General features: G+C 42.3%; 1 protein-coding gene across 1 annotated transcript in view; it reads right to left on the bottom strand.

Moving 5' to 3' along the window:
• The window catches only part of PPP1R14C (protein phosphatase 1 regulatory inhibitor subunit 14C), a gene marked incomplete at both ends in the record, with an annotated part of 51,196 nt that extends 25,954 nt beyond the window's left edge, over nucleotides 1–25,242 (bottom strand). The window contains one exon of the mRNA XM_079550621.1: nucleotides 24,985–25,242. Within this exon, the coding sequence (XP_079406747.1) occupies nucleotides 24,985–25,242 (258 nt within the window). The remainder of the gene's footprint in view (nucleotides 1–24,984) is intronic.
• Between the last annotated feature and the right edge of the window lie 599 nt (nucleotides 25,243–25,841).

The following is a 25,841-nucleotide window of genomic DNA, read 5'->3' as shown; positions in this document are numbered from 1 at the left end:
CCTTTGAACAAATGTATAAACTGACAGTACCAAAGAAAATACAGTTGGGTTGAGCTGAAGGGAAAGATGCCCGACAGGGTGCTGAAGGACAAACACAGACAAACATTTTTTTCTGTTAGTCGTACAACCCTCTTAGACATGCTAAAGAAAACAGTCACTTAGACTGTTTCCTGTGATAGCAGAACAGCTCTAGGCAAGGACTATTTTTAAGCAGTTCCATCAACCCCAGCCCTTCCTTACTGGGATGGTTCCTTGGCAGAAGTGCTACAATCCTCACATTTTTGAGTTAACAAAAGAGTAACAGTCTACTCTTAAATGTGTTAATTAACACAGCACGTTAAAAAAAAATAGCTGGGGAGGAGAGGAAGGTTTAAAGAGAAGTGGAATTGTCACAAGTAGCCTTTAAATGCTCTACAGAGCAACCATCAATGACAGGGATTATCAAAGCTTCACTGCTTCCCAGAACAGAGGAAACTGGCACACACACTCGAGATCGCTCTACTCCAAGAGCTCCCTGTACTGGCAGGACAGCACACACCAGGGCTACCTGGAGTACGAAGCATTCCGGTGTAAATCAAAGACTTCTGCAACTCCTGCAGCCCAGTACATAACCTGGGGGGTGCTTCTGGTTGGAATGGAGATCCCTGAGGCCAAAACAAGGGGTGGTAGCAGGGGCTTTGTCTATGGCTGACTAAGCACAGCTTTTCAGATAGAATCCCAACCAGCACAGCAGCCTTTCAGCTTTCTCCTACAGCTATTTACCTACTATGCAAAGCATTTCCAACAGCTTATGTGTATTAAAAATATAGGCAGACAGTAGCTTCATTCAGTTTGATGTTATTCAGAACTGCAGTACTGTTTCACGTTGTGCCATCCAACATCACACTATATACAGTATACACACGTATACACACTAGCCCTTCTGAAGCCTATAAATAGACTACAAATATTTGCCTACATACACAGATGAATGAACAGTTACCTGTTGTTACAGAATAGAAAGAATCTGCACACAGATTTCTGCACTGGAAATATGGGTAGCAAGGCCTCTAAGAAGCACAGCGTGCCATAGCACAGCAAAGCACACTAACACACCATCTGCTCATTATAACAAGCTAGACAGGCTTCAGCTTCTTGCTGTAGAGATGCACCCACACCACGTCCCTTGATCACGCAGACAACTGTTGGATATTGCCAAAATCTTGCCACAACTATTTTGGAGAAGATGTTATATGTCTCCAGATTCAAGAGCTGCTTTCCCAGGCAGCCGTGCCTTGGAGCAGAACTAGTTACACTAACATACAGCCCAGAGTCAGGTTCCTCCAGTTAGAGATGTGCAGACATAACCAAAGTGATTTGCTTAAAGCTCCAGACTTCTGCTTTCACCTCAGAAAAAGCATACTGAATTTCCTGCAAACGTGAACATTAAAGAACGTGAAATCTGTTCTCAGGAGAGATACTAGCTCGTGAAAAAGAAGCAAGGACAACATTTCTCCCCAGTCCTGCAGGCAAGATGACAAGTCTTTCAGTCCCCCTCTCATCCCCTTGTTATGTTTCTCCCTTCAAACACAGAAATTATGGAACAGCTGTTGCTTTTGCCAGCTTTGTGAGAGGCAAAGTGCAGCAGTCAGAAGGAGCAGCAGGGAACAAAACTCCAATATACTCCAGGTCCCATCTGTTGGGACTGGGTAACAGTAGACAGCGGGCAAGGAGGAAGCGGGGACTCCAGTGTGCAGTCCAACACCTCCTTTCTTCCCACCTGCCTTACGCTCTTTGGCTTCGTACTCAGTGATTACAGCAAAGGGAAGAATAAAGCTTTTCATGTCAAACATACAATATCAATCAATTTAGTGTCCTGATAGTGTTCACAAGCAAGTCGTTTAATTAATACACTCTGCAGGCAGTATTTTGGCTTAGTTGTATTCTGCCATGTGGCAAACTAGACAAAGCAGATGGTCAGTAAGCTCTGTTAAACTGTCAGGGCCAGCTATTATAAGGAGACACAAAACAGCTCTCTGATAGTTCCAAAATTTTTAAGCTAATTCTCAGCAATCTTAGTTTAGCTACTCATCCTAGAAATGCTGGCATCAAAGGAATAAAGATTAAACTAATAACTTTTCCCAGGATTAGAGCTCCCCAGACTCCATCCTAAAAGATGCTCAAATGCATTAAAAGCACAAAAATGCAAGAATGGCCAGAACCATCTGCAGTACACTGAGAAACCACTGATGTGTGAAAATCAGCTGTTTTGCATCTTAAAAAAAAAAAATAAATAAGCATGGCACTTAAGTTTGGAGAGCTAGGATTAAAATCAAACATTAGTTCCTCTGCCTTAGAATTTCAAGCAGGGAGACCAACATTTACAAGGGTGAACGAGTTAACAATACAAATTTTAAATACCTTGTGTTCTTCACCAAAAAAAGTTGTCGTCACACTTGAACCCTGAAACAAACCCTGACACTTCACCTCTCGTGTACATCCAGATAGTACTTTGATCCTCCCAGCAGATGCTCTTAAGAAATAACCAAGTGGAATGAAAGCCTGGTTCAGCAACAGCAGCAGCTTTGTCAGGTGGGAGTAGAAGGGATCTGGCAGAGCGCACTGCTACACCTCACTTTGCTCAGCTAAAGCCCATCTGTTCCTGCTACAGTCCTCTCTCTGCCTGCTAGCCTAAATCCATTCATGTAGAGGCCTTATTCTGAGGCTGCTTCAGAGGCAAGCATTCACATTTTGATAGAAATGCACCTTCCCCTCCCCAGCACTTCCCATGACAGCAGACTTTCCTTCAAGGCCTTCAGGTGCTACAACAGTTCTGCTCCCGCTTTTCACCCAAGGCAACAAAGCATGCTGCAGTTGCAGAGCAGTGTTGTTATGACAGCCCTAATCCCAGCTGCAACAAACTTAATCAGCAAAACACAGCACATCTGCAGCCCTGGGGCTTCATGGAGCTGCCCTGATACAAAGCATCAAATCAAGGAGAATGGCACTTCTATAGTGCCCAAGCAAGATGTAGTGCAGATGATCTGAATAAATGGGAAGTTCTGCTTTTTCAAATAAAAGCCAAACTTCTCTACCAGGAGTCTCATAGCAACTAGCTTTTTTAGTCTCCAGTACAAAAGATCAACACTTCAAACAGATCCAACCAAGTAATTACTGTTTGCTTAGCACAGATGAAAGTGGAGGGTTTTTAAATTATATTTTATGCAAACTTTACCACTTAGAAGCTCATGCATCTACATCAACAGACTTCAGTCCCACCTACACAGGTTATGACACTATCACAGTACCAGCACATTTTGCTCCCAGGGCCATAAAGAAATCAGGTAATGTGCACTGCGCCTCGGCCAGATAATGGCTGAGCACAAGATATGCCTTCTGCTTTAGTACTACATCTAGTTTAACTAAGTAGAAGTCAGTATACATTTTATCTTGCTGCATTATAACATTAATATTTACAGTAACTTAAAGTCTCCCTTTTCAGGCAAGCTAGAAACGTTATTCTCAAGTCCTGACAGGGGGACCAGTGAGCAGGTGACCCTGTCTCTGAGCTCATGAAAAGCAAATTATTGAAGCATCCTTCTGGAATGCAGCCTTTGTTTTCACAAGAAAAATATTATTGGTTAAACCTTTACACACAGAACCTTTTCAAGGTACAAAACATACCTCATCTTTAGCATGCTACTTTGAGGCAATCCACCTCAGTACTTCTGCATGAACCCTATACCAGCTCACCTGGGTACATTTTAGTGACTATCACCACCACATTTTTCAGAAAGGACCATTTCTCACTTGTGTTTATAACTGAGCTCCTGTCACAGCAGGGTTCTAATATTAGTTGCTCCATCTGGCAAATGCTTCTGCAACTGCCACCAAATTCATTTTAATCATTTTAAGTTTGCAATTCCTGGCATCATCCAGGAGCTGCTGGCTAGAGAAATTAAAGAGTCAAGAGGCAAATCAACTTCGTTTTTCTAAATTATGTTCATTTGAATAATATGGGCTCAACGTTTCAATGTTTTGAACTCAGACAATACAACCTATTTACAGCAAAAAGCCAGAACAGCTTGAGCGGCGTCAGGTAAGACTGTAACAGCATTTCATCAACAGAATTCAACCTCCTAGACAACACTGGCTAGTGTCTAGCCTCTGGCAGACTTTCAAGGAATCATTCAAGCAATCTACCTAAATTCAAATCTCAAACACTCATTCCTGTGCATTTCCTTTCACTGCCTTCCATCTGTAAGCAGTTGGAGGATAGTTTTTCCTTCCTTCATCTTCCCTACATCAAAACAAACAGGCTAATCATGGGACAGGCAGAACACACACACATGAAGCCACTTAGCATGTAAACCATCATACCTATCTCAAAGCAGAATGAGATCTTCATCTGATCAAAAAGATTCACATTGTGCAGCATTTTAAAGAAAAGCTTAAAAATGAGTTTTGTTTGTTTGTTTTTCTACCAACACCCAGGACTCATAAGCTTAGATTTCTCTCATATGTCAGTGGGAGCATCAAGCAATTACAGCATAGATGACTGTCTCAGGGCAGATGAATCTTACTCCCGTGTCTCTCATATACAAACTCAGAAGACCAGCATCCTCCTGTAATAGCAGAAGGTGAAGTTCACTGTCACTAATTATGACCCCGACAGCAGCACACAGCACTACGCTAGTGCAGCAGAACTGGAACCAGGGCCCTTCAGATCTTCATAAAGTTAACCATTGTACGTTGATAAAGGTTGAGTCAGGCCGTAATACTATGGACAGACTGTCTCAAAGACTGTCTCATACTGTCATTGCTTGTACTGCTTAGCCAAAAGAGACATGCTACAAATCACAATGAATATCATTTAGTTTTTCCATCTGTTATGCTATATTTTAAGACCAAACTTTTTTACTAACAGCTCAAAAGAAACAAAAGCTCTAAAGATGGGCACTAGCAGCTGGCTACTTTGACCACCCAACAAACATTTTTTGTTAAAAACAAACAAACACAAAAAACAAAACATAAGAAAATAACAAACAGTGACAAAAAATGGTTTTATACATCCAGACACCAAGAAAAGAAAGTAGCAGTACCTGAGCATTCTTTCTGCTCTGCTTCTTAGAACAGAACTGTTTCTGCATTAGCACACCTCAGTAAAAAAGAGTTCACTGTCACCTGTATCACATCTCTTCCATGCAATTTCATCTCTGAAAGCAAAGATGTGATTGGAAGCACTGGAGAAGATTTCAAGCAAGTAGCCATTACAATTCAAAATAAAATTTTCAAGAATAGCAACGTTCTACATGACACTGTACTGAACATATACATTTTAAATTCAGAAACTCTGTATACCAGTGAAGTACGCATAAGAAACATAACATCATTATCCCATAGGGCACAGATAAGGAATTATCTCCAACAAATTCAAAATAAAGTCTTTCAATAGAGCTCTTCCTCAGATGAGTTAGGCCTGCAAAACACATGCACACAAACCAAATACCTGCAGCACCTTACTGCCATTCAGGGACAAAATGATTATAGAAAGAGACCACATAGCCATAACTAATCACACACTTTCTGTGAACAGAAACCCCTTTAAGTCAGATCTTACTGTCAAGGCACAGAAGTCATGCCATCAAAAAGCACCCAGAAGCACTCTTGTGCATCTTAACATTTGAAGTACACAGTGCAGTCCTGTGTGAGTATGTGTTCAACAGAGAATAGCCAGTTTAAAGGAACACTGAATTCACAGCATAATACTGTGTCAAACAATGTAAAACAGTCAAGCTATTTTTAAGTAGCTATTCTTCCCACAAATGTCCAGTGTCTGAGATTTGAGGTCCTTGTAAAGACCAGCCTGGGTGCAAACACATTCAAGAGGAAGATTCCTAAAATCTTTGCTCCTTGAGATTTTCACAAGATCGCTTCCATTCCCACCTACAGATTTTTCTCAAATGGGAGATATTCCAGGGACACCAGAGAGGAAAATCAAGCATTCAGACATGAAACTGCACAAACAAGCACACAGAACCAGGTGGAAGGAAGGGAGTGAGATCAAAGCCAGGCACTCCCTTTACTTCTGTGGGAAAAAAAGATAAGAAAGGAAGCTCTTCGTTGCTCCTCTCTTGTATTTCTGATGTTTCCAGCTTAAAAGATTTCAGTTGCCAAGAGTTTTCAGCACTAGCTAAATCCAGTGCATTCTAAAGCAGCTGACATTTGTAAGTACTTCTTCTAGATGAAACAAGAGTGTGCATCAAGCTCTCAGGGCATCATATAAGACCACAGGGGCTTGCAGGGCACTTTGGGCCAGCTCAGTTTATTCTTTTGTTTTTTTACACAGCGGCACACAAGAGAAATTACTCTCTTTGCCAATGAAATGGAACATGAGCAAGGTCTCAGTGTAGCAGATTTATATCTGGTCTGTCAGAAACTACCATAGGAGCTACTCAAAGTTGGGCTATGTACTACACTTGTGAATGGATTCCTCTTGTCTGTCCTTGTAAAGAGTAGAAATACTGACACACGTGAGATGCAACAGAGCAAAGGAAACGTGGTCTTCCTGTGAGTCATCTCTTGATTCCTAGGTGCCCAAAAATAAGCCCTTCCATTGTGAGAGGTACAGCTGCTTACCTACATGGTTTCTCTGCCATCTTCCTTTCAGTAAAGATACTCACAGTCTCTAAGTTTTCTGCAGATAGCCAGCTGAACTGCAGAGTTATCATCACAGCCAATTTCAAACCAATGTTCCATAAGTCAGCATGGCACATAGACATGTGTACACACCTGGGTTTTCTGCCAAGCTCTTGTAGCCTGCCATTTTAGCATAATAATGGAAACAAATACACTCAGTGTCCCTAAAATAAAATCACCACCTTCTAGTAACAATCCAAATCAGTACTGGACTGAGAAACAGCTTTCAGTATTTGTATTTAAATAGGTTCAGCAACTTGTTTTTAGCTTGAAAAGAATACTGATGCCCATAAAAATAATCTGCTCAGCTTTTAAGCATAATGCACCACCAACTCAGGAGACTTTCCACATGGAACTGCATCTTCAGAAAGCTGGTAATGGACAGCCAGTGTTCAGATAGCCCAAATATCTCTTTCTTACCCAAAAAGACAGAGCTTCAGAGAACTTCCATGAAGCACAATTACACACAGTCTCTCTTTGTTTAATCTACGTTGTCAGATTTCTTTGAAATTCATGTGCTTCCTTTTTCTGTGTTCTAAAATACATTAACATGCTATATTAGCCACAAGCTGCAAGCAATGCACATTTCCCTAATATTTTCTCTTATCAATGAACAAGGGGGAAAAAAAGAAAAACACAAAAAAACAAGCAAAGAGTCAGAATAATTAAAGTGACAGGTGGATTTTGAAAATTGCTTCAGGCTACAGCTAATAATAGAATACCCTATTTCAAATTAAAAGTTTGGAAGCAGAGTCTGGCATGCTTGAATGCTAAAGAAACACTAATGATTCTTCATGAGCTGGTCAGGGAGAATGGAAATGCCAGAATATGGGAGCAGCATGAGCAGCTTCTCATACAGCAATTGGCCTGAATCCAATTCCCTGCAAAGACCTTTTCCTCCAACATAGGGGAGCTGCACTCCATGCTGTCAACATGCATATGCAGCAACCAAGGACAAGCTTTGCTATAGCAAGCCCATCCTCAGCGTTGCTCAGAAGAGGCACTGGCTGGCACAGGGTGATTGATACCAGCCAGCACAAGGGTAATTATTGGCACCATCTCATCAGCTCTCTAAGTCATTCCAATAGCCAGCAAATTTCAGGCTGTTTCCAAAATGAGCACATAAGTGGTTAAATTTCTCGTCTTCCTCAGTAAGAGTAGCAACCTCACCCCCTCTCATACGTTTCTTTACTGAACTCCAATGTCACAGCAACAGCTTATGAGTGTCTGACTCACTACTGACAGGGCTTTGACAGCTTAGGTGTTTTTTTTTTTTTTTATCTGCTGGCCCACAGACAGCATAAAGGAATGGAGGGCTATTTTCTGATAATAAAGAAAGATGTTTATATGCTTCTTGAGCATAGCTACAGTGGATATTCTTTGAGGACTTTACTTTCTCATTATAGCTGAAAGCCACCAAACAGCTACCATCAGTCCTCCTCAAATTCTTCCAAACACACAGAAGACGGAACAACTCCTTCAAATCCATCTTTATAACTCGCAGAAGGACACTGCACCCATATTCTTCCCATAGGCGGATAGCTTAGACAAAGCATGAAAGATGCACTTCTACACACACAGTGCCCAGCATGGGAATTAGGACCCTAATAAATCCTACATTCATAACATGTTGTTACTTCTACAGAGTAAAATCTGCTGAATATAGAAAGAGTGCAGCAGTCATCGCCTAGGCACTGCTGTATAGCAGAACACAGCATCCAGGAAGCACTGTATGAAAAAGGAAGGAATTTAACTTTCTATGGAAAAGAAAGTTAAACCACTGCCACTGGCTAAAATTAAGCATATCCAATGCTCTTTTGCTCAAAACCCCCACTACCTACAGCTGTAAGTAGGTCAGCTATGCCAGGAGAGCTCACACGTACTCCACCTTAAAACTGCTGAAGATCCTCCCTATGATGCTTTTGGCAACTACTGCTGAATAAGGACAAGTCAAGACATAAAATCTTTGTAAAACAAAAATATTCAAAACTGAAATACATGAACTTGCAACACTATTTTCCAATCCAAATCTAAAGGGATGAAACAATTATGTGTTTAATTAGAAAAATTGGGACATTGGTTTCACCCTGTTTCTGCGCAGGCCAAAACTCATTTCCTGCTGTGGTTTCAAAAGCAGCTCTGGATAACAACATATGCAAAGACATTTAGGAAAGCAGGATAATTTCTACACCACTCCATGTTGCGGTTCTTGACAAATGAATCAGCAAACAAAAATTACATGCACAGGAAAAGGAGGAACCAATTTTTAAAGATAGTCCATGTTACACACTCAAACAGTGAATATTCATATAATAAATCCTTAAATACTTCAGATATGGTAAATGGAGAAATAATAGCTCATTGGGCTTGTTTAGCTTGGAAAAGAGAAGGCTCCAGGGGAGACCTCATTGTGGTCTTCCAGTATTTGAAGGGAGCATATAAACAGGAGGGACAACAGCTGCTTATCAGGATAGACAGCGACAGGACAAGGGGAAATGGTTTTAAACTGAGAGAGGGGACTTTAGGTTAGATATTAGGAGGACGTTTTTCCACACAGAGAGTGGTGACACACTGGAACAGGTTACCCCAGGAGGTTATGGATTCTCCATCCCTGGAGGCATTCAAACCCAGGCTGGATGTGGTTCTGGGCAGCCTGGTCTAGAGGCTGGCAACTCTGCACATAACAGGGACATTGAAATGGTGATTGCAATCCTTTTCAACACAGACCATTCTGTGATTCTGTGACTGAGTTTCCAGTCAACAAGGAAAATTCAATCTATACAGAAGAACCAGTGATGGTAAATTAAAGGTGCAGTTTACAATTACTCATCCCTTGGTAAGCACAGTATGACAGCCTGTATTACATATGGGTTCAACCTGGAAATCTGGCTCAGGTGACAGAGTTGTTTTGAACACTAGGCCAAAGTTTTACAACAAAGCAATTCCACAGCAGCCAAGGCAATGGCTTTTTTTTTTCCCCCCCTCATTAAAAAAAGGTATTCTGCCCTTCTTATATTGCTTATTATGCCAGCTTTGGCTCACAGATTGCTCCATCCTACTACACAAGAAATCCATCACGCACCTTGCTGCTCCACTCCCAGCCTCCCTGGAACTACAGGCAAAAGCCCAAGTGCTGCTTACTCGTGGGCTGGTGCTCTTCCATCTTTTGATAATTATAGCCCTTTGATTGAAGCCCTAAAGCAACTTCAGTCATTTGATGCTTTCCCACAATATCTTCCTCCCTTCCCCCTCAAAACACGCCCCAAGGACAGACAAGTTTCCACAGTTCTCTGGTACATAAAGAGCTGCTCAGTTAACTGCCACAGAAAAAGCTATCAGAATAAAACACTGGCAGTCCTAGCAACAGGCATATGTGAGTGAAGTGCCTAGGAACACACAGCAATTCACACTGCCTACAGGTACTCTGGTACTAGCGATCCTGCGTAGTCCATCCACCTGCTCTGCTTCCAGGTATGTTTTACAGACAGGGCTACCATATATACAGAAAAAATATCCAGCTGAACACCAAACTCATCTCTGCACTGCAAGACTATCATTCAACTTGCAGAAGCTTACTATTAATAAGTAAGTTTGTTCCGGCGGAGTAAAGAGCTCCACATTTTGAAAGTGGAATTACAGGTACAGAATAGAAGTGCTCTTCCAATTAAACCAATGAATGAGGGTAACAACCTCTCAGTCAGATCTCACCAAGAAGTATTTATGTGACAACAGGCAAGTCATAATGTGACTGTTTCCATCTCTAATGTGGATGAACTGCTGAGTTAGCCCTTAGTTCTGATGCTTTGTTCATTATCCTTTGAGCATTTGAGACTGCACTTCAGAATCAAAGCAATGTACATATTTACCTGGGAAACAGGAAAAATAAAATACTACCAGTAAGCATTGCACTAAAGCTAACCTGTTTTAAAATCTATCTTCAGGTTACTTGACTGTCCTCAACCATTCAGCCTCGAAGTTACATTAACAGGCTTCTTCCTGTTTAATTGCAAATATTTTTTCTTGACATGTGTGTTTAATACTTGTAGTTAAATGGATCATTAGGACTGGAAATGCTCATCTCTTAGGAAATGAATAGGTTAGGGTAAGTTTCTGTTTTCAAACCTGCTATTAGCCAGCTGATATTTTTTCTTTAAGACACAATTAACACAGCAGCAGCCAAGACTGGCTTACACTGCTAGAAAAACAGTACGTACTATCCAATTATTCTTCTCTCATCTACCTGAATCTTTGCAGGTCTCTTCATACACTGGATGTTAGGAAGATGCACGTCAAAAACAAGTCTTCACAAAAAGTAAATGAGTGGTGTGACACACACGTTCCCATTTGGGTAAAACAGACACAGACTGGTGAAACAGCTGGATCTGTATGGACACCTTCAAAACTCTCAGTCCCTGGCAGGCAGACTAACTTCCACAGTAAGTCTCATCCAGAAATAGAGCTCCCTCCCATAAAGTCAAACTTCTGACACTTGAGCCAATAGCTGTAAGAAACACTCAGAAATGAAGTCTTCCACACCAATAGTCAGACTTTGTTAATGCACAGATGGCTTCCCTCCTTTTGCTTTGTCTGTGCACTTTTTCTTTGGGGGCAAGAAATTCCCCAAAAAACTTTTAATGCAACTTTCTTGACATCGATTTTGCAACTGACCGCTTGCAAAGCAGAAAAGCAGAAACCTAGATGACTGCTAAAAGAAAGAATCATACAAATTTCTGGTGAAAGAAAAACAAGCCATAGTTGGAATACAGTCAGACACACTCCAGCTTCATTGCTTTAATGCCTAACACTGCAGGTGTGAAAATCAGAAGGAAAAAAAAAAAAAAAGCTGCTTTTTTCAAGGCACAGAAAGCCAGTCTGCATTTCAGAAGTACATCTCTGTTCAGCACTGTGGAAATAATTGCAAGTATAGTTCAGGTTCTGCCTTCTTATAAAGGTAAAAAAAAAAAAAAAAAAAAAAAAAAAAAAAAAAGTAGAAAGGATGAGGAAATGGTGAGAGTCTGGGATAAAAGTATATGGTGTAACATGGCAGTGAACAGGTCACTTTGAGACTAATGTTAAAGGATGACTACATTCTAACAGTTTGTACCGTAGCTAAAGTACTAAGCTGGGCTCAGCAAGTGGAAAATTGTTCTATTAAAAAATTTGCTTCATAACATTCCTCTCAGAAGCACAGAGTGCAGGAAATCAGCTCATAAGTGTCCATTACTTTGTTTTTACTACAATCTGCAACTCAGACATTTGGACCTGGTATTTGCTGTTCCATGAAACGCCAGCAGCAGTTTATCTTACTGAACACCTGTCAGCCCAGACCATTTCACCAATCAGTGGTAAGATTAGAGCAAGTCGGCAACTGCACAAGCATCCCTGAAGACACCTGCCCAGACTCTGCAGAAGAAGTTACCAAAAACATTGGACAAATTCTCTAGAAGCAATTGGACACATCATGCCTTCCAAGAAAGATGTAGAGACACCCTCATTTAATCACAGAAATGCCAGCAGCTGAGTGATCATGTTATCTCTCCCTCTAATATGTTCCCACTGTTACTGTAGATTCTCCAATACTGGTGTTGCTTTAAACTTTATTCAAACAAGTTCTCCTAACATACAAAATTCTGTACCCGAAGCAACCTCTAGAGCAAGAGAAGCAAACTTAAAACACAGCCACTGTCAACCTCATTGTTCCTATAATCCCTGACTTCAGATGTTCCCTCTTCCTCTACACCTACAATGTGAGCATTCCTTTGAGTCTTTGAAGCCAAACAAAGAAGACAAAGATAGAAGAAGAAAAGTTGGGTCAGGGACCTAGGGGCACTAGGAGAAAGCACAGTTCTGAAAAAGTACCTTTTTTTTTTTCTTTTAAAATCAAATTAACACTTTTTACTGACCATAATCCTACTGCCAGAAGCAAGCCAGCACAGTTTATGCAAGCAGACATTTACCCACATATCTGGGCAAGAAGTACTCAGTAGGGAAAGAAACAGCGTGGAAAAATGGAAAAACAACAGGCAGTCTGCCTTAGACTTCTATATTAATTCAACCACCTCTACCTTACCTTTACTTCTCCAGGCCCACCCAGCTTCCCATTTTCTCTGATGAGCCAACAGTTTGTTCAAGGGGAGTAGATATCTTTCCACTGCTTACTACAGAGATGTATAGAAGCAAGCTCTCAAGGAGTATTTTCTCTCTCCTATTGGAAGACTTGCTTGGCAAACACAGCAGTGGAAAAATAGGTAGAAGGAGAGTGGCAAAATCTCAGTCTTCTCCCAGCCCTATCAACAACTGTAGCATTTTCACTTTCTAGGACAAGGGTTCCCTAATGGTTCCCAAACTCTCCATTCTCTTAAGCACTTAAATTTCAGAGCAGTTCTCAAGGCAGATAGGCCCTTGTGGTATGCTTTCTAAGTGGGTAAATTACCCCACAGCCACAAGCAGTAAAAGCAGGGATGCAGCCAGCAGGTGGAGGTGTGGGCAAGACACAACAAGGAGCAGCAGGTTAGCTGGGATTTACATCGTTGCTACTAAATTATGAAAAACAAGCACCATAAGAAATACAAGACCAAGTGCTTAAAGATTCTGAATTTTGAGAATTCCGCAACTCATGGTGCCCATAATTCTGGCATAAAAGTCAATCCTCTGTTACAGTGACTGTAGCTTTCTATCATCTTTATCAAATGCCAAATAAAATCAATTGGTGAGAGGATGTGATTTAAGAAAAACATTTTAGGATGCCAAAATATCACTTTGCTCACACAAAAAGAACTGCCTGTAATAACACATATCAATTATTTTACTCAGGTATAAGTTTAAAATATTAAAATAAAGAAAAATCTATTCATTATAGTTGTGCTAAAACCAAGACAACTACACAGAGAAAATAAAGAAACTGCAGCTGCACTGTGATTAGTAAGAGAAGGAACTGACACCCAGTCATGGAAATGCTTAGGCTCCATTTAGCCTTCTTGAGAATTAACACTGGTATTTTACTGTTTTCATAAGGGAATTGTCAAAACCTCAATTTTTTTAAAAAAAAACAAAAAGAAAGAAAAAAAGAAATTCATAACATGTTGGTTAAGAAATTTTTGTCTAATTTGTGCATCTCTTAAAGAGGACTAAAGGATCCACTAACGTGCGAAATTGCTAAACGAAGAAGAGGCATTGATCACAAACTACACTAAGCAGTGTAAGAGGGAAACATTCAGCACTTTTTAAACCATACCCGTGACATGGATCTGAACTCAGCAAAATATTCATTAAAAGTCAAGAGTTGTCTCCAGAGCAAATGCCTTGTGTTCTTGATTTAAAAATAGGAGATGCTAAGTCTATGCATCGTTGTCACTTCTGTTAAATAAAACACTCCAAAGCAGATAGGGAGGACACGTCATGTTTTTTATCCTCATGCACTTTCACACAAGGCAGAAATAGTTTGGAATTAGCAAATATACATTGTACTCCAAATCACTGTTACACAGTCATCCTGGAGCAGTGCAGTAAGTTAAGCCATCAAGAGCTTACTAAATGGTGGCACTTTGAGGATTATGCCAGTGGAATGATTTTCCACAGAGATATCACTGGACATCCCTGTCATTGCCTTATCCACAATAGCATGCCAGTATTCACCTCAGAATAATGGAAGCTGACTTCTTCCCTGTGGTTTGTGCATAATTCTGCACATGGGAAGAATGCAATAGAGAGAAGTCAGCTAAGCCCATGTTCTGTTGTTGCACCACACAGAGGGTAATGATGAATCAGAAGCTGAAGAGAGGACTTCTCATCTAGCAAAAATAGTGCTTATAAGAGCAAGCAGTGCTACTTGGAAGCAAAGTGTGAATGTCCCTTGAGCTCCACAGCTGGACAACACAGAAGGAACATGCAGAGCATTTTCTAGTTTTCTATATACCCAGTTCTCACACCTTCGCACAAATAAGGCTTTACTTAAAAACCACACACAGTGTTTGGAACTGCTCTTCTAGCCTACATAAAGATCTGCCTCCTTTTCATAGAGGAATGAAGCTCATATAGAAGTAGCTAAAGTTCCTAAACATCAACCCAGCACTTCAGAGAAACCCTGAAATTCGCCAGCAGCTTTCTCCAGAGCAATGATGTTATGCTCTCCTAGCAGAATGCCTGACAACCTCAAATTTGACAGACTGACTGCTTTTCAGAGAAGAGGTGATAAAGACCCAAGGAACACTTCAAGAAAACATTTCAACCAAACATGATCAACACCAGGCCTTTTATGCTCTGAGGATTTATGCTAAGGCAGTGCAATTAAGAAGGTTTGCCTCTTGGGACACTTCAAGGATTAATTACTCCATCAGAACTCTTAAGAGAGCACAAGGAAGGAGCACGTGAGATAAAATGCCTCTAAATTGTCCTCCCCAAGACAATCAGCTTCAGCAGTCCTGTCCAATTCACATTAGCCTCCAGTCCTCTATCCTAAGAAGTTACGTACGAACTGCCTTCTACCACAAAAGTCACACTTGCGAGAGTACATCAAGTATTTGACACAACCCTTCAGTCCCCTTCCAAGCCATTCTATGATTCTATAATTTTTGTCTAACCAATCAATTAAACCATTACTGGTTGGAATAACAGACAGTTTTCCAGCACAAACATTTCTTCGGTCAAAAGTATTAGGTCATTTCAGATTTGACAAGGGAGACAAGAAACCTGTCTTCTCTAGGGGAAAAACTGTTTTATCCAGTGGCATCAAAACAAGCAACTTGCGCACACACAGGAGCAACTTCTTGTTGCAGAAATTTGATTGGTAAGAGATCTGGAGAGATTCCCATAGTCTGCAGAAAGTTGTTCCTTCAAGGGGTGGTGTAGCAGTGTACCCTGCATTGTGATGACTGCTATGCCTCCTCCCAGATACCAGTTTTGAGCAGCACGCAAGCTGGGGACTTGCAGTTGATGCGTTTTGGCTCTAGTCCACCAATGTCAAGAGATGTAAGCAGGAGTTTCAACATGCTCCAAAGCCGGCACTCCTCTTCCCCAGGGGCCAGAGAAAACAGTTAACTCCCTGGGCAAGTCCCCAGACTGTTAACGATAGAGCATTGCCTAAGGTTTATTTAAAATGAGTTTTCTAAACTGCTTCAGATCAATGGAGTAGAGAAATCTGCTGTCACCATTCGACCATTCCATCAAGGACAACAAACCCCAGGAAAAGGGAGCAAAGACAGTGAGGCCATAGCGTCATTCCATTGTTCCTTCCAACTGTAAGCTCCCTAAAATGCATTCTGGCACATATCCCTGCCTTCTGCTTTCTACATTCAAGGTGAGAGCTAAAATTGAAGTCATTACATAAATGCTTTAAATGGAAATCTGACAGGAACTTAAAAGAAACAAACAGGAAGATGTGTTCAGAGATCAAATTAAAAGAGCGGCAAAGGAGAAAGATTGTTAAGGTGTTTTTCCTTTATGGAGGTAGTCCTAGACGTCTCCACAGCAGGCAACCCAAAATAAGGCAGCCCTCAGATTACGAAGTGTAGGATGGACCTTGATTCCTCATTTCAGTATATTTGTTGATCAAGACCCCATAGAAAATCTTTCCTATACAAGTTTACTCTTGATAAATGAATAGCAGTTGAATACCTACAAGCAAGTCAACTTCTAGTCCATTCAGCTCTAAGTTCAAACTAGGACCGCAGCAACAGTTTCAGTAAGAGTTGAGATGTTCCTGGCAGCCAGTGAGCAACTTCCCACCAGCTCTTCCCCACACTAGTTTCTGCAGTCAAATAAGATTCAGTTTTCAATATCAAGAGGAAGAATTCCACCACAATCCAAACTCAGTAAGTTCTGTTAATTTTCTTGTAAAGAAGACTAAGCAGTTTTGCCTCAGTGCACCTGAAGCTGGAATACAGTTTCACAAAAAGTCTAAATAAGCTCAATCACCTACCAGCAGCACAGTAAAACCAAGAATCCTAAAGAATTTATTCTATTTATTCCTTTCTGACATAAAGTGCAATACATGCTTCAGGTATTAGCCTTCAAAATAGAAAGCAATCAACTGCAAAAGTTCAAGGCATCCTTTGTGTTTGAAGTACATGGGCTGCTCTGAAAGCAATGCCTCCCATTTTACCATGTTAGCCACAGTGTAAGAGGTGGATGTTGGTGGTATGGCAGGAGAGACTAAATCTTCCCACCAATATTATATTACATTTTGTTGCCACATGGCAGATGGCAGCAGAGGGACAGTTAAATTAATTCTATAAAATATTAGTCAGTACATTTTCCGTGAAGTCTGCAGACTTCTGTTGTAAGCTAACAAGTGACCTACAGCAGAGCCCTACTGCCTTGATACTCATATCTCTCTACTGTGACCATCACTTGACCCTGATAATAATCAGTGTAGGGACAGATGATAAAATGCATTTACAATCCATTTAAACTCCATCCCAGAGTGAGAATCCAGGCAAGACCATCCCAAGCAAGCACAGGTCTTTTATCTGTGTCATTTTTGTAATTCAGAAAAAAAGTGAGAGAGCCTAGTTCCTTACAGGTGTAAAAGGTATATTTAATCCCATAAAATAATTCAAAAGAAATGTATAACTCAGACGCCCTGTTAAAAAAAAAAAAAAAAAAAAAAAAAAAAAACTATATGAAATGTAAAGAGCTTATTTGCAAATGAGAAAGCAGGCTCTGTGAACTAGGAGATCCTTCCCAATTCTATCTTCCAGAAAGTAATCCTATTAAGACAGTGTGATACAAGGATTTTCGTTAGGCATTCACTGTGCCATCACATGCATTTGTGACATCCAATACACAGGAATGAAGTGTGCGATCTCCTTGTTAGTATCACACTTAGAACTGTTCTCCATCCAAAAGATGTGCCACTCAGTACACAAACCAAGCATTAGATCCTTGCCATTATGTCTCTTTAAACTAAAGCTCTCTTTGTGCCAGATTTGCTCCACATGCAGAACCATATTACACTGAATTAATTAAGCTATCAACAGTATAATAAAGATCTATAGTACACATTTTTTTCTCTAGGTTCAGATCTACTAGATCTGTACTACTGATTAATATCACTTGCATTAAAAAGATACAAGATGCCTTCCAGGCCTGTGATCTGTGTGATGCCTCAAAATAGTTTAAGAAATGGCGTTGAACTGGTTTCCTAGAATAGATACCATGCTCCTCAGGGGGAAAAGAGGTAACAGTTCTGCTGCTCAAATGTGAGCCTCAGAATTAAATACTTATCACTTCAAAGACCATTTGATTTGTTTCAGTGCACACCTCTGCCAAAACAGTTCCTCATTCCAAGATTTTTAACATGCTAAATTTGTTCTACCTTTGAAATGCAGTCATACTGCCACTGTATGGACTGCATCCAATTAAGATTTTTGTCCTCCCCTTCTCCAAAGTTATTAACTCTGGGAGATCTTGACTTGGATAATTCCACATGTCACAATGCTTTATGACAGGCAGCCAAAAGCTGCAGTGACACAGATGGATGGCCATGTGTAACCTACTCAATTGCTGCTGTCTAAGAGAAGTTTCTGGAGTTAGATGAAGGGAAAGAAAATAAAAAGAGAAGGGAAAAAATGAGAACTAGGACCTACACTACAGGCAAGACACAAGGCTGCTAGAAGAATGGGTTGATACTGCTGTTGCTTTATCACCTGTGGTGACAAGAGACAATGTGACCATAACTCAGACTGAAGTAGGCTAGAGATTGGACAGCATGTTTTGTCACAAGCATTTTCTGCACTCTCAAGAGAACTGCTTCAGTTTACGTGCAGAAGCAAGCACTACAAAACTGGTTGGATCTGGGCCAAGTACTGTGCCTTTTCAAGTGAATGGACATATCCTAATCAATCAAGAGTTCAGCCAGATTCTGCAAGGTATGGACCACTACAGAATTAGTAAAGTCATACAAGAACCCCAACTACCATAATACTCGTGAAATTAAGTTCTATTTCAAGTAGAACATCTTTTAATATAGTTTCGACACCTACTTAGAAGCATTCACTATGCCTTTTAACAGAAGGCAGATGCACCATGAAATACATATTTTCCTCATTTAAACAGGGCTATTTTTGTTTCAGGCATCCGGTTCTGTAGCACAGTTCAGATCAGCTAACGCAAAGCCCTGAGATTAACAGGAGACACCATTTTGCCCTGCCATACATTTTGCCCCTGAGTACAGGGATACAACTGTATCCCATGTCCTGCAACAAAGCTCAATGTAGCCAGCTCCCAGCTGTCTGGAGATAAAGCATCCATGCTGTAGATTACTGTGCTATCAAGTCCAAAAGGAACACAGGTTGAGTTTGTGTGACAAACCTGAGCAGGAGAAAAGGGTAGGCCAACAATTCCCCTCTCTCCACTTCCACTGCTTGTTCAGTGCATGAGCTGTAGAAGTTCACAACTGTTTTTGCTGTGCTTGTTTTAATCCACAGGTTTTCTATCTTCTCTTCACTCACTCATCATTCTGGATAATCAAGCACTGACTACATGAAGTGATTTGCCTAAAGGCAGAAGAGTCCTTGTAGCAACAACGGTTGGAAAATACTGTTTATAAGAAGCACAATTATGAAAGGTGATGTAAGCAATCAATTATTTCTTTGCTTCGTCATAAAGCAATCACACCCACACCTCCAGCAAAGAGACTGGTTCAATCTTGAATGAAGAGGGAAAGGACAAGCCTTGATATGGAATAGCTAATGGAAAATGAAGATTTGTGTTGCAAAGCTTCTAAATCAGCAGTCACAAATGCTGCTACTTAGAAAATGAACCACGACATTCAAACTACACAAAACTCAAGTGGTTTGAAAAATAATTTTCCTGGACTCCTTAAAATCTAGTGTCAATTTTGCATTTTAAAGGGATGAAAGTAGCTGAACTGTGGTACATTTCCTACTAAATTAGGGTCTTCAGAACCTAAGATTAGAGTTTAAGGAGCACTTTTAGAGACAAAGGGCTCCAACCTCACTGCCAGCAGGTGGCTGGCACCTTAGCAGGTACTTAATTCCACCCTCTCTGAAAGCAGAAGCATGAATTTCACAAGAATTGTTTTACAGCTTCAAGCATGTTATAAGCCACTTTGGGCTTCCTATTTTCCACTCTTGGAAATAACTCTCCATAGCTGCTACATGACTTCTGCTATGCCAGCGTTGCTGTGTTCTTTGCAGGTCTCTGATTATAGCAACCTTTGCCCTGCTCTGGCTGCTGAGCAGGGTCTCTGCCCACAAGAGTCTCCATGCTGTGGAGCCCTGACACCAGTAATAATAATCCAAAAGAAATAACTCTGAATTTAAGCAATGTGATGAACATCTAAACACTTTCCTCCAATGCATCTAAATTGTCATACTCATTTTCCTAAAGGAAGGAATCCTTCATTACACTTGTTATTGGCAGGCTTATTTTCAATGGACAAGTCTCCCTCCTCCTCTTTTCTAATTTTCAGTTTATTTCCACTTGCGATCTCTTTGGAAATGAGTTCACACACAGTTACCATTTGTAAAGCCTTTGTCCAAGTCAGAGGAAGTCTATTCAAAGAGCCAGTCAGCAAGTTTGTGGTTGGGGTGCTTCATTCAGTGGATTTCCTTACAAACACCTCTGTAAGAAACAAGTCATAAATCCCAAACATTACCTCACAGTAGCCTGAGGAATAAGTAGTCCCCAGTCACACAGTCACATCCACAGAACTAAGAAGCAACCACAGTTGCATGCTGAGCACACTGTTTTGGAAATACTGGTGTGCCCTTACAAAGGAAAAAAAGAAAGTATTTGTCCCTTATACACAGCATTCTTCCCAAAACAGAGCAAACTACATCACCAGCAACTCTAGCAACTGCCTCAGCTGCACAGGACTGCACAGAGTCTGATTGCTAGGAATGGGCTGAAGAAGGCAGTTCATGCCATGCAGAAGGTTGATAGCCCATCTGTATACAGTCCCAAACATCTGGGAGAGAAACAGCTGCAGCAGAGCTCATCAGGTCACAAAAGGTCTGTATGGATGTAGCTACACAGGAACTGATACCCCAGACAGCATCTCATTGTTCTGCATAAGCAGCACTGCTCTTGGAAGACCATCAGTACTCAGTCTGCAAATTGATTCAGTATTAAAAAAAATATTTTGGGAATTGTCAAGGCAGCTAATTTGTTCAAAGGCACGGTTAAGTATCTGGAGTCCATCTTACAAAAACCCATCCTTTCCAGAAAGCCTGACAAGAGGCAGAGCACACACCTTTCCTGCAACTCTTAACACTGACACTTCACCATCAGCTTTACCACTGCAGCCAAAAGTGTGTGTGGTAGGAAGGGAAAGGGAGCGTCAGGGAGTTCTCACTTTTATGATCTACCTCTGCAGCCTAAATAAGGGCCTTCCTCTTGTTTTCTCCCATCTAGCACCAAACAGCTTTAAGTCAAACATGTACAGACTGGCAGACTCTGACACTACACCAGAGACAAGCTGCTCTGTGAGTGTATCCCAGCAGCTCCACAAAGATGTCTAAATAGAGCGTTCTCCCAGAGAAAGCCCAAGGGAAGGGACATCAGTTCATGCAGGAACAGCTTAAACAGTTCCCTTTCCTCCCATTCCCACCAATACCTTTTATTTTAAACTAAGGGCCACAATGATTGGCCCTGCCAACACAAAACCGCTCACCCAGTTGAGGGCTTTAAGCCATTCCTGTCCTTGTAGCATCCACATATGAGGGAATAGAAAAAATCCTATGCAACAACAATCTCCAATCTGGCACAGCTCTGTGCTCTGAAATAAAGTCTTTGAGGGGCTTCAGCGGGCAGCCTTCCCAGTTGTCTTTTCTTCTAGAATTTTTAAGCAGAGAATTCCATATGTGTAAGCTGCTCTGGAATGGAAAGGGTGCAAGTTGGAACATAATTCCCTGTTACTTCCACACTGAGATCATAGCCTACGCTAAGCACTGGTAGCCATACATGATTATAGACTACTCTAGTAAAACAATTGATTATCCAATACACTCAGCAACAGCTTATGTTAGAAGGAAAACTTCTAGCACACAAAACTTAAGGGCTTGTTTGATTTGTACATCCACATCTCTGCATTAAGAAAATACTTAGCAACAAACCCATAGGTCAGCAAAAAACTTTCTTCATTGTTTATTAATGTTGCATAAAAACTATGTCCTCTGTGCTCTTATTCCATCAGCATTCTGCCATCTATAGCAAATGCTGTACTCATGAGTAGACAGTACCACTGGGCATAGTGATGTACTTGAAAATCTAAATGGTTTCTGGGGACAAGTCTTTTTGCTTTTATAATATTTAAAGTCGTACAAGTTTGGTAGGTACACACAAGGTAGATCCAGCTGGAAATCTAGGCTCTCATCTGTTACATGCTGCCATACAAGTTACAAATCATTGCAGAACAAATGGCGATGATGAAAGTTGTTCTGTGCAGCATTATTTAGCAATTCTTAACCAATAATGAGTTTAGCCCAAAACATGAAGCATCTGGAGAAACTATTTTTAGAAACAAGATGCCTAGTAAAGAGTGACACTGAAGTCAGTTCAAGCCCTGTGGTTAAAGAACTGCATTTTCAATGCACTAATTTGAGATTGCATCCTCATCACATAAACCAAAATGAATGGGCTACAGAATTTTTTTTTTTTTTTTTTTTTTTTTTTTTTTTTTTAAATGACAGCAGCTCTAGGAGCAAACAGCCAGCCCAGTGTCCACCTGAAGCATTTGTCCTTAGTATGCTAGGCTGGCAGGGTCTGATGCCAATTGAGTCCTGCTGAGGAGACTCTGGTCCCACTGAAGTTTACTGCCATGGTAACCTTTCACCATTCAGAATGGTCTCTATCCATAGAAACTACTTTGTGTAGAAGCAGCCTTATCTATGGCTGGTATTTGGATCATGCATCTGTGGCCACCATCAAAAGTCACCTTGAACACTTCCTTCTAAACAGCATTCCACGAGCATCATTACCCAATTTGGCATCTAATTTTAGAAATCAGACCTGTTAAAACCAAGATTCACATGAAAGAGTGCACAAACAAACCCATTTCCTTAATCCCCAACCTCATCTGCTAAACTTTGTCACCAAGCCAAGACATGCTCACAAACTGATGCAACTTGCAAGAGAGAGAGAGTTACTTGAGAGATTATGAATACTTGTCCAGCTCTGAGTAAAGGGAATATTTCTGTAAGCGTCCATTTACCAATAAATCTTGGCATAATTCAGCAGAAAATATTAAAGACCAAACAGTGGATAGGCACTACATTTACTCGGTTCCACAGACACCCAGGACTCTGGCAGAGTTGCAGAGTGGTGCCCTGCAAGTACCCTCTGCTTTCTTATTCCTGTTCTTCCTAGCAATGGAGCTCATTGCTCCTTAGATGCACAACTTCAGATCAGAATAAAGGCAAAATACCAACACCCCTTGGCTCTTTCAGGATTAGTAATTTTATGGCTACTTCTGACACGCTTGAAGATTTGAGGTTATTTCAGAACTGAAGTGCCATCACAGCAAGGAAGCCGTGGTAGATACTTCACAGAAGGTGCAATTCCCACAATGCCTCCCAGTTTGCAGACGAAGTTATCAACTCCACATAGGCGATGAAGTTTCAGCATGAGAGCTAGATCCATAAGCCTAGAAGTAAATCAGGCAGATTCCAGCAACGCATCTTCCATTAAGTCGCTATCGCCTTTATTCACTATATTCATCATGCACCTTCAGCTTGATTTTGACAGCATATTAACTGCTTGACCTTTTCATACCGCCATCAGTGCTGACACCAGTCAGAGCTCCAGTGTGACAGCAAAGAGCAGAACACCTACACATTTTGCCCTCAGTCTTCAAAGCTATAAACATTGTCACCTGTTGTGTCAAACCATTTTTCCCCCCATATAAAAGACATACTAGTAAAGGAACTCTTAAAAAAAAAAAAAAAAAAAAAAAAAAAAAAAAAAAACACCAAAAAACTCCTTTTAAGCAATCATATATTATTTCCACCTTACTGGGGAGCCCTCCTATTTCAGTTGGAAATAATACCAACAGCGAGGAAAAGACTCAAATGTATATTCTCCAGGCTTTTGTACACAACAAACCAGTTATTTCAATGCTGTAAAGAGCAGCAATAGCTCCCCTGGACTTTGGCTTAGTCCAACATGACACCCTTCTTTGTGAAGAACTGCCTGCACATGTTAAAAGCACATTGCCCAAACAGGCTTCGTGTTTTGAGCAACATGAGTCAAACCAGAGGCAGGAGATGCAGCAAGCCAGCTATTGACCACATCCCCACACACTGCCACTAATTCACCAGTTGCAAACAGATGTAAGTACTTCTGACCTCAAAGAATTCTTCACAGCCTACAGGTTGCATGGCTGCAAAGGCAATTCACACCAAGATGACAGCTGCTTGTTTTTAAACCAGTTTCCATTTATATCTTCCCTTGGTTCACGGATGCAAATAGTTAAGAAGGCTTCACTTGTCATATGCACATTTTTGATGAAGGCAAATGCTTCTGACAAATTTGCTGATAAACTAGTTTCAAGATGGAAGGGAGCTTCTTTGTATGACATACGTGCTGATTACCAAGGCCCAGTCACTTGGGCCCTTACCTTCTCACCTCAAGGCAGCCAGGCACTCCTCTGCCTCACCTCAAGCACAGAGGTGAGATGCTGGCTCTGGGGATGTGAGCTACAAAGCACACATTAAGCTCCAACAAATCTCCCTTCGGAAGACATTAATGAAGGTGAATTAGACCCTACAGATGAGAAAGGCACGAGTGAGCCTTAGCTCAGACCGAACGTTCTAAGCCTTTATAATATTAAGTATTGAGGAGAGAGGGCGGGGGAGAAATAGGATGCCCTGGGGAGTAGAGCTACATTTCCAATGAAGCTTTGACAAAGCTCCTTTACTTACAACTGTTATTATGCCTCTGAATAATCTTGAAAGCCCTCCCGTGCATACACTCTCTACAGAAGAAAATTCAAAGACGGCGTTGACGTTCACGACTTAAATACACTAAGTACGGCCATATCGGCGCTCGCAGTTCTCCCTCTCACGACCTTCCTTCCTTCCGTCTGCTCACCGAAGCCCACCGGCAGCGCCCACCGCATCTGCGGGCGGGGACAGGGCAGGACACGGAGCGCCGCCGGTCGCCCCCTCACGACCCTTTCCTCCCCTCCTCCCCCCACTGCCGCAGCTGCCCCCGGGTCGCCCCTCTGCGGGACGGGACTCCGTGCCGAGGACGCCGCCCGGAGCCGGCGGTGGCAGGTCCCGGTGCCCGCGGCGGGCGGGGGCTCTGCGGCAGCCGCGAGAGGCAGCCCGCGCCGCGTCCCCGCACCTGGCAGCCGTAGAGCTGCCCCAGCTGCTCCACGATCCACTCCTCCAGCACCAGCCTCTTCCGCAGCTCCTTCCGATCGTATTTCACCGTCACTTTGCCCTGCTGGTGGCGTCGCTGCTGGACCTGCACCGCCGCCGCCGACACCGCGTCCTCCCGCCCCGAGCCTCCGCCGCCGCGGGGGCTCTGGAAGAAGACGCGGCCCCCGCCGCCTCCACCGCCCGCTGCCGCCGCCTCGCTGCCCCCGGTCGCCACCGACATGCTCCGCTCCGAGCCGATAGGCGCCCGCCGCTACCGCAGATCCGCCGGTGCGTCTGGCTGGCTCCCCCGCACCTGCCGTTTAAAGGCTGGCATGGCACGGAGGCTCGGCCGGCCCCGCCGCGGGGAGGGATGTGCCGGCGCGGGGCGGGGCAGGAGCTCCGCGAAGGGGCGGCACGGGCGGGGTGGGAACGGCACGGCGCGGCGCGGCACGGCCCGCCCCTCCCGCCCCTCCCGGCTGCCGGGCTGCCCGTTGCTGGCCCCGGAGCGGGAGCTGTGGGCTTTCGGGCGTTTTGTTCAGAGAAAATGCTCGCGCTGCCCTGCCGTGTGCACTGCGGTTGTCGGTGTCGCCTATCTGCACGCGATCGTTTTCTGCTCTTCGAGGCTAGGGGATTGGGGGGAATTGGGGATTGGGGAGGGGGGGTCAGTGATTCCAGGACAGTGGATCCAAATAGAAAGCAAATATTGCGAGCTCTCAGCAGTTCCTATAAGGATTAGCCATCGGAAGATGGCTGTCGTTCTAAAAGCCACCATTTAGCATCAGCGTGACGGCACCATTTAGCAGCAGTGTTTTTATTTAGCATGGCAAGGCACCTCTCAGG

The sequence above is a fragment of the Tetrao urogallus genome (genome assembly GCF_951394365.1).
Source record: "Tetrao urogallus genome assembly, chromosome: 2".
Classification (NCBI taxonomy): Eukaryota; Metazoa; Chordata; class Aves; order Galliformes; family Phasianidae; genus Tetrao; species Tetrao urogallus.
The sequence above is the reverse complement of the archived record's forward strand: the minus strand, read 5'-3'. Positions and strand labels throughout refer to the sequence as shown.